The sequence below is a fragment of the Oncorhynchus nerka genome, linkage group LG9b (assembly GCF_034236695.1).
Source record: "Oncorhynchus nerka isolate Pitt River linkage group LG9b, Oner_Uvic_2.0, whole genome shotgun sequence".
Lineage (NCBI taxonomy): Eukaryota > Metazoa > Chordata > Actinopteri > Salmoniformes > Salmonidae > Oncorhynchus > Oncorhynchus nerka.
Window position 1 is genome coordinate 44,365,569 of NC_088424.1, and position 9,831 is coordinate 44,375,399.

Consider the following 9,831-nt stretch of genomic DNA (forward strand, 5'->3'; position numbering starts at 1 on the left):
GGGGGAATCGCTTGAAGAATGAAAAACATCTGAGACACCGTTTAGTCAGAGATGGCGCATGGTGGTTACTGGCCTGCAAGAGTTTCTAAAGGGGGATCGCTTGAAGAATGGAACACATCTGAGACACCGTTTAGTCAGAGATGGAGCATGGTGGTTACCGACTTCAAAAAGAATGACGTCCCACACACTAACCTGGCTAGATTAGCGTCTGTTGTCATGTGCTTACCTGGAAGTAATGCACCAGTCGAGAGAGTGTTCTCCCAAATGAATGATCTATGGACAGCAGCAAGAAATAGGTTCACTGTTCCTACCATCAAGGCCATGCTTATTGTGAAGACAAACTTCAACCTCCCCTGCCAGGAGTTCATGGAGAAACTGGCCAAAGACAGAGCAATCCTGAAGAAGATACATTCTTCTGAGAAATATACAGATTAGGTTAGTATAAGTATATTATGTATTTACCAATCTCTTCGTCTTATTTCTTTATTATGTTGTTAACTATTTCACATATACTATTGTCTGTTTTTTTTCTTTCAATTTTGCTCATGTTCTATTCTGCTCTTATTCTACCCAGACTAGCAGGACCACTGATTGGCTGTTCAGATCAGTTCTACCCAGACTACCAGGACCACTGAATGGCTGTTCAGATCAGTTCTACCCAGACTAGCAGGACCACTGATTGGCTGTTCAGATCAGTTCTACCCAGACTACCAGGACCACTGAATGGCTGTTCAGATCAGTTCTACCCAGACTACCAGGACCACTGAATGGCTGTTCAGATCAGTTCTACCCAGACTAGCAGGACCACTGAATGGCTGTTCAGATCAGTTCTACCCAGACTAGCAGGACCACTGAATGGCTGTTCAGATCAGTTCTACCCAGACTAGCAGGACCACTGAATGGCTGTTCAGATCAGTTCTACCCAGACTACCAGGACCACTGAATGGCTGTTCAGATCAGTTCTACCCAGACTAGCAGGACCACTGAATGGCTGTTCAGATCAGTTCTACCCAGACTACCAGGACCACTGAATGGCTGTTCAGATCAGTTCTACCCAGACTACCAGGACCACTGAATGGCTGTTCAGATCAGTTCTACCCAGACTAGCAGGACCACTGAATGGCTGTTCAGATCGGACAGTTCTGTCTTGTCTGTAGTGTTTCTGTAGTATAGTTGTTTTCTCTGTCACAGTGGGCCTGTTAGACTAAATACATGAAACCGGAATTGTTCCCCTTTTTATTTTTCATAGATAATAACATTGGATATTTTAATGATATATTGATATTATATATAATAGATAATAACATTGGATATTTTAATGATGTATTGATATTATATATAATAGATAATAACATTGGATATTTTAATGATGTATTGATATTATATATAATAGATAATAACATTGGATATTTTAATGATATATTGACCGCCGAGCTGGAAATGTCCCCGGTTTTCATTTCAGAAATCTGGTCACCTTAGTCTAGCAGGTTAAACTTTTGGGGCATGTGTACTCGTCAGACCAGTCGTAGCAGTGCTGGCGTCCATCACGGCACAGACAGCGAGGGATGCAGGAACAGTACTGGAAGTCCACTGGTATGCAGGGCCACCAGTACACACCACAGGGGGCACAGCCAGCATCTGTAGAGGGGAGATGAGAAGCACAGGCCACCTCTCCGTCACTGTGTGTGTCTGAATATAGGAGGTTGGTAAACACAGTCTTATTACATACAATTTGATACTGAAATAATATCTTGTTGAAGAAAAACGTATTCCAAGGATCACATATAGATAATTTTCCATTTGTTTTTAAAGAGTTTATTCAAGCAATTGCAAGGAAGTTAACTCTCCAGATATACTGGGGAGGAACATAAAAGTATACAAATGACAAAGAACTGCTTACGTGAGCGATAAGGGTTCCTTCGCTCTACTCCCTTTTTTAAAGCATTGAAACAAATAAAAGCAGGTTGGAACCAGTTTTCATAGCCCATGTGTCTTAAGATAGCAGTGTTATACAATGGTGACAGTCTAAACAGACAGAACAAGAGTTCAGCCTGGTTGCTAAGGAGACGATAAAGAATCCCTCCTTTGTGTACAAAGAGTTTACTGGACAGCAGGGGAAACAACCAGTGAGTAGCACCATTCAACTCGAGCATTTTTGTTCCATTTAGAACATAGCATGTACTCCCGCTAACCAGGCAATCATATATATATATATATATATTAAATAAATAAATAAATCTGGTACTATCCCCAAGGTTTGGAAGGCGGCCCATGTACTCCCCCCTTCACAAAGGTGGTGACCCTTGTGACCTAAATAATTACTGCCCTATTTCTTGCCTATTATTGCAGTGCTAGAGGCGTCACTACAGACCCTGGTTCGATCCCGGGCTGTATCACAACCGGCCATGATCGAGAGTCTTATAGGGCGGCGCATAATTGGCCCGGGGTAGGCTGTCATTTTGTAAATAAGAATTTGTACTTAACTGACTTGCCTAGTTAAATTAATATGACGGTAATCTGTAGGCGAAGAAAACAGCATTAAACTTGACTCTGAAAATTGAATAATACAACTCACAAGGCCCAATCTCATCAGAGCAGTCCCCACAGTCATTGAAGTTGTTACACTTCTTGTCAGTAAAGACCCAGAACTGAGGGTTTCCACATCGAAACACAAGACCACCTGGAAGGTTGTTGGGGAGATCACCTGAAAGGAAATGTATGGGCATGTTTACTTAGAGCAGAGGTTCTCAACCTGAGGTTCTCAACCTGAGGTTCTAGTCCCCCTGAGGTTCTCAACCTGGGGTTCTCAACCTGGGGTTCTAGTCCCCCTGAGGTTCTCAACCTGAGGTTCTCAACCTGGGGTTCTAGTCCCCCTGAGGTTCTCAACCTGAGGTTCTCAACCTGGGGTTCTAGTCCCCCTGAGGTTCTCAACCTGAGGTTCTCAACCTGGGGTTCTAGTCCCCCTGAGTTTCTTAACACAAGGTTCTTAGGAAAATGAATAGCATTGGTTTTGCTAATAGCTGCTTTACTGAGGAAAGGTTTAACTTACAATAGCTAGGTTTACATCCAATTGGCGACAGATGTTCATGTAAATATTCACATTATTTAACGCGTTCATACGTTTTTTTAACATAGTTATTACACATTGATTACACTATCAGGCGTAGTAAAGTTGTCTCGCACACCTATAGTGCTTGTCCAAAAAAAAGCTAGCTAGCTCATGGAAGCAAACAATTTTTATTTTTATTTAACCAGGCAAGTCCGTTAAGACCCAATTTTTATTTACAATGACGGCCTACCCTGGCCAAACCCGGACGACGCTGGGCCAATTGTGCGCTACCCTATGGGACTCCCAAACACGGCCGGATGTGATACAGCCTGGATTCGAACCAGGGACTGTAATGACGCCTCTTGCACTGAGATGCAGTGCCTTAGACTGCTGCGTACGTGTGTGTTTTAACTAATGTAACTGTACTAGAATGCTTAAAAGGCCGCTAAAATGTTAAATATCGGTTATCGGTATCTTGTTTTTTTGGGGGGGCAAGGAAAATATCAGATATCGACCAAAAACGTCATATCGGTGCATCACATCACTTATTACCATGAATGTATTTTTTTATGATCGTGTTTGCTAAAATTTAAAAAATAAAGGTTAAATCAAAATAAATGACTAAAATGGAAAATAAATAAGAACATTATTGGAACAGTGACTAACTGCACATGTGTGTGTCCTCATCGGCTCCTTTGGGGCAGGTCACGACCCCGTTACAGAGGTCAGAGGGCGGGATACAGGTCAGTCTGTCGTCACACAGGAAGCCTGTCGCATTGTCTGCTGTCCTGCAGACACGGTTTACTACAAGGGGACATTTACAAACCCTCATTACTAGAACTGGGGATCAGTATCCACAAAGCATCAGAGTAGTATCACTGATCTAGGATCAGTTTAGACCTTTCAGACCATAATGAAAGAACGGGGATCGCTGATCTTACATCAGCACTCTCTCTGAGATGCTTTATGAACAGGGCCCCAAGTCTGCACAACAAATAGGCCTTCAAACCCAGGATAACACTGAAAGGTAGTATTTACTGCCATCTTGTGTCAGATATCAGTAACTGCATACAATAGCACTCCATTACATAGATAAACAAGACAACAGTAAACATGTCGTCCCCTACGAATGATGCAGCCCCCCCCCCCCCTTGGGCCAATCACTGTAATTTTGTAACTGACAGATCTCTATTCCAAGACTTGTCATTCACCAAAGTTGTCTAAAACAGGCCAGTGGTGTCTGAGATATCACGTGGGTTAGCTAGTCTCGTTTCCCTAAGCATGTGCGCCAAATTTCAACACTGAGTCAAACACATCAAGAGATATAAACCCGTGCCTGTTATAGCGCCACCGTGTGGTTGATATGAATGTTCTTGCATATGCTCATATGCTGAGTCTAGACATTGTATGCAACATGTGTACCAAAATGTATTTACAATATGAACATCCTTGACTTTTTTTTACGTGCCAGACCACGCCAACGTGAATGTTGTTTTAAGTACTAGTCTGGAAAATATTGCATTGGACCTTTGTCCATAGGCGCCACATATCAAGTTTCGTGAAGATCAGACATTCGGTGCCAGAAGAGTAGCGTTTTTAAGTGTTTTTTACAAAATTCTAAATGGCGAAAATCCATCAATGGTGGACCTTATGAGTCAAATGTGTTCCTTATGAGGAGAGGGACTTATGTACGGTATTTCATGACTCCAAATCAAATCAAATTTTATTTGTCACATACACATGGTTAGCAGATGTTAATGCGAGTGTAGCGAAATGCTTGTGCTTCTAGTTCCGACAATGCAGTAATAACCAACAAGTAATCTAACTAACAATTCCAAAACTACTGTCTTATACACAGTGTAAGGGGATAAAGAATATGTACATAAAGATAAAGATATCGGGGTGAGTGGTGTGACCTTTCATTTTCAATCTCTTGTTATGAACTGGGTGGTTCAAGCCCTGAATGCTGATTGTCTAACAGCCGTGGTATATCAGACCGTATACCACGGGTATGACAACACTTGTTTTTACTACTCTAATTATGTTGGTAAACGGTTTGTAATAGCAATAAGGCACCTCGGGGGGGTTTGTGATATATGGCCAAAAACATGCACCATTCACCCAAGTTTCGCCAGAATCATGCTATTGCTGTCCGAGATATCGTCGTGTGTGACTAATGTACGGAGACATATCCACAGTCCCCTCCTAAATAATTGTGATCCAGCAGAGAAAGACCCGTGTGTTTATTTATCTTACCAGGAGGTGATTTGGGGATCCCAAAGACCAGAGCGAGTATAACCCCTACTACAGCCAGGACTGTTCCTACAGTTAGTATTATACTGGAGAGACAGACCACTCGTCTTCTGCAGCACCGACAGCTAGGCCTGCAGCACTCTTCACAGCAGTCTGTGGACAGACAGATGGGAGAAAGACCACAGTCCAGCGACAGATCCTGTACACGTCTATAGTTATTTCTCAAATGGCATCCTATGCTCCGTTTAGTACACTTCTTTTGGCCAGAGCCCTGTATTGTTGGGATTCCGTGGGAGGCCCTGTGTGTATCATACCGTGTACCATAACGTGTACCACACATTAAAGCACACCATTTCTAGGTGATGACAGACAAAATAATTTGTCTTACCTTCATCAGGTGACCCCAATGAACGATCATCAAACAGTCTCTGACATGGAATAGAAAAGTGATACATTTTAAGTCCCAGGAAATGTTTTCCAACATGGAGGAAATCGTTGTTTCCGTATTGATGAAATTAAAACGATTCCATGGATGTTTACAAAAAACCCCACTATTGTTCCAAATTCCATTCCAACGGACACTTCTGAGACATTACCTGCTGTGGGTGGGTCCGGTTAGTATTCATGTTGTAGCTCTTCAATATTCCCTATTCAACATATCTAAGCACTACTAAAGCACAGCTAAACTAGTCGCATAATACCATTATGGTAGGTAATTATAGGTAGGTTGATAGGTTCAGTGATAGTTACTTGGTTACCATTGAGGCATTGTGGAAACAACAGTTTCCCCTCAGTCACCTCACACCAGCTCAGACATGCCCACAGTGACAAAGGTAAACAGACTCTATCCTTAAACAGTCAATAATAAACTGGGCACCAAGGCTCAATGGACTGAAGTCTGAATGGGGAAATAGTTCTAAATCAGTTTTAGTGGTTTGTTTATATTCACTTAGAAACTTAAAAGCCTTTGAATTGTTCTTTGCCATAGCTACTGTGTGTTTGAGGGTTTACGGTTGACCTAACAGTCAATATGGGAATACGGCTTTAAAGGAAATGCTAGGTATTGGAGGTATCACTATCAAAATACATTTTAGACGAGCATTAACAGAGAATTGGAATTGGATTTTCAGTGTACTTCCTGAATTGACTGGCATTGAAATGGAATTGAGCCCAACTCTGATCTCCACCATGTTGGTTTGGCCCCTAGATGTTTAGATGTTAGAGTGGTCCAGCCTCTTCCTCCGGCTTGGAGGGGAGGACCAGAGAGGATGCTGGGTAAGGGGTCAGCAGCTTGTGGTCCTTGGCGTACTCCATGTATCCATTGATACTCAGTTTCTACAAAGACGGAAAAGTTTTATTTTCAATATTGAATGACTCTGGTTCCTTCATATCTCCATAGATTGCAAACTACTTTAATTACTTTTTCATTGGCGAGATTAGCAACCATAGGGATGACATGCCAGCAACAAACACTGACACTACACATCCAAGTATATCTGACCAAATTATGAAAGACTAGAATAGTACTTTTGAATTCCGTTAAAGTCAGTGTGGAAGAGGTGAAAAAAATGGTTGTCAACAATGACAAGCCACCAGGGTCTGACAATCTGGGTGGAAAATTGCTGAGGATAATAGCAGACGATATTGCTACTCCTATTTGCCACATCTTCAATATAAGCCTACTAGAGAGCATTTGCCCTCAGGTCTGGAGGGAAGCTAAAGTCACTGCTACCCAGGAATAGTAAAGCCCCCTTTACTGGCTCAAATAGCCGACCAAGTAGCCTGTTACCAACACTTTGTAAACATCTGGGAAAAATGCTGTTTCACCAGATACAATGCTATTTCACAGTAAATAAATTGACAACAGAATTTCAGCACGCTTATAGGGAAGGACACTGAACAAGCACAGCACTTACACAAATGACTGATGATTGGCTGAGAGAAATTGATGATAAGATTGTGGTGACTTCAGCACAGCTTTTGACATTATCGATCATAGTCTGCTGCTGGAAAAACATATGTGTTATGGCTTTACACCCCCTGCTGTACTGTGGATAAAGAGTTACCTGTCTAACAGAACACAGAAGGTGTTCTTTAATGGAAGCCTCTCAAATATAATCCAGTTAGAGTCAGGAATTCCCCAGGGTAGCTGTTTAGGCCCCTTGCTTTTTAAAATGTATACGACATGCCGCTGACTTTGAGTAAAGCCAGAATGTCTATGTATGCAGATGACTCAATACTTTACACGTCAGCTACTACAGAGACTGAAATGACTGCAACACTTAACAAGGAGCTGCAGTTAGTTTCAGAGAGGGTGGCAAGGAATAAGTTAGCCCTAAATATTTCTAAAACTAAAAGCGTTGTATTTGGAACAAAACACTCACTAAACCCTAAACCTCAACTAAATATTGTAATAAATAATGTGGAAATTGAGCAAGTTGAGATGACTAAACTGCTTAGAGTAACCCTGGATTGTAAACTGTCATGGTCAAAACATATTGATGCAGTAGTAGCGTAGATGGTGAGAAGTCACAGTCCCCAAGTCCAGAACAGACTATGGGAGGTGCACAGTACTACATAGAGCCATGACTACATGGAACTCTATTCCACATCAAGTAACTCATGCCAGCAGTAAAATTTGATTTAAAAAACACCTTATGGAACAGCGGGGACTGTGAAGCAACACAAACATAGGCACAGACACATGCATATACACACACGATAACATATGCACTATACATACACATGGATTTAGTACTGTAGATATGTGGTGGTGGAGAAGGGGCCTGAGGGCACACGGTGTGTTGTGAAATCTGTGAATATATTGTAATGTTTTTAAAATTGTATAAACTGCCTTAATTTTGCTGGACCCCAGGAAGAGTAGCTGCTGCTTTGGCATGAACTAATGGGGATCCATAATAAATACTCAGTTTCTACAACAGAAACATTTTCAATTTTGTTTGTTCATATCCATTTGTTTTTGTTTCATTTATGCAAAGAGTTATGGGATATTAGAATACTAACACTTATATTTTCGGCCTAGGAGAAGACTTTCCTCAGCTGGGATGTATTGAACTACAGCAGTTGCCATGGTATCACAGCAGATCCAGATGAGAGTCAGAAAAGACAGGATCAGAAAGATCCATTGTGCGAGCCAGTGGTTCCTAGTGAAGCCAGTGGTTCCTAGTGAAGCCAGTGGTTCCTACATGAAGCCAGGGGTTCCTACATGAAGCCAGGGGTTCCTAGTGAAGCCAGGGGTTCCTAGTGAAGCCAGGGGTTCCTAGTGAAGCCAGTGGTTCCTAGTGAAGCCAGTGGTTCCTAGTGAAGCCAGTGGTTCCTAGTGAAGTCAGGGGTTCCTAGTGAAGCCAGTGGTTCCTAGTGAAGTCAGTGGTTCCTAGTGAAGCCAGTGGTTCCTAGTGAAGATGAAGAATTGGCACCCCGTTGCATATTTTTTTTGTGGGACTGAGAAAAAAAAATGCCTGGAATGTAAAATCAAGTTATTAACCGGTTCCCATGCTTTTCAAAATAATGGTTCTGTTCTGCAACAGGATAGAACATGTTTGTTCCTGGTTCTGATTCTGTTCCTCGAAAAATGTTTTTTTTCCTCCAGTATTCGGTTCCAACCCCTGCTTAACTGGTTGAGAACAGAAAACACACAGAGAGATTGAAAGAGCAGGATCAGCTAGTCTGCAGTACCCCTGGAGCAGTTTCAGGGGTTAAGTGCTTTGCTCAAAGGCCCAGTGGCAGAAGACGTGTCCTGTGAGAATTGGCCTGGAGAGACAGCTGAAGAGGTTGTAGTTGTCCTCGTTGATGCTCCGGTCCACATACATGTCCCTGTTCCTCTCCTGGACAAAGCTACGCTGGTTGTCCTTGTACACCAGCTTCTCAAGCCTGGAATTGTGGTAGGAGATGGAAACGTTTTAATCAAAATTGTGTTTCACTTCATTCAGTTAAGATTCATACTAAGTAAATCCAAATTGTTGCAATACATTATCTAATAAATCATGACAATGTTGTATCTGATCTTGTGTGGACAATGGTACAGTGAGGCCTTACGAGCAGGTAGCCTAGTGGTTAGAGCGTTGGGTCAGTAACCGAAAGGTTGCTTGATCGAATCCCCGAGCTGACAATGAAAAAAAATCTGTCTTTCTGCCCCTGAACAAGGCAGTTAATTAATTGTTCCCCAGTAGGACGTCGTTGTAAATAAGAATTTGTTCTTAACGGACTTGCCTGGTTAAATAAAAAATAAACTGGATTCCCCTTACTTTCCTCTTTCTGGAACTCAAACATCCCTATAGATACTCAATCGTTGATTGTCGATAGAGTTCGTTTCCCTTCTTCCCTTAAGCGTACGTTGGAGGGAGGGAGGAGGGAGAGGACCAGACTAATGAGTGAAGAGAGAGTGGGAGGGAGGAGGACAGGGAAATCATTTGTGGGTGACGCAGGTACTTCTTGGATACTTACTCCCCTTCCTTCCAAAGTTCTCCTTTTGCCATGTGGCTGTGATTTAGAGGATTTAGGACAGACCT

At 42.2% G+C, this 9,831-nt stretch overlaps 1 protein-coding gene across 2 annotated transcripts; it reads right to left on the reverse strand.

Moving 5' to 3' along the window:
- Positions 1–1,209: 1,209 nt before the first annotated feature.
- Positions 1,210–9,285, reverse strand: LOC115114010 (low-density lipoprotein receptor class A domain-containing protein 1). 2 transcript variants are annotated; one of them, XM_029641946.2, is made up of 6 exons: positions 5,899–9,284; positions 5,691–5,730; positions 5,306–5,455; positions 3,716–3,853; positions 2,576–2,704; positions 1,215–1,638 (listed from the first exon to the last, which is right to left on the reverse strand). In XM_029641946.2, exons 1-6 carry the CDS (start codon positions 5,926–5,928, stop codon positions 1,481–1,483), a joined length of 645 nt encoding a protein of 214 aa, XP_029497806.1. In that variant the 5' UTR covers positions 5,929–9,284; the 3' UTR covers positions 1,215–1,480. The 2 variants fall into 2 exon arrangements, with proteins under 2 accessions (XP_029497805.1, XP_029497806.1); XM_029641945.2 differs by having other exon boundaries at positions 1,210–1,638; positions 5,306–9,285.
- Between the last annotated feature and the right edge of the window lie 546 nt (positions 9,286–9,831).

What these genes read in the sequence shown, in the direction of transcription:
- LOC115114010 (XM_029641945.2), bottom strand. Translation starts at nt 5,642, where the DNA reads ATGTGTGGTACACGTTATGGTACACGGTATGATACACACAGGGCCTCC. An exon ending in TGAGGACACACACATGTGCA is followed by an intron (nt 2,705 to 3,715) that starts GTTAGTCACTGT and finishes ATTTCCTTTCAG; the next exon opens with GTGATCTCCCCAACAACCTT. An exon ending in CTCTGATGAGATTGGGCCTT is followed by an intron (nt 1,639 to 2,575) that starts GTGAGTTGTATT and finishes TCCCCTCTACAG; the next exon opens with ATGCTGGCTGTGCCCCCTGT.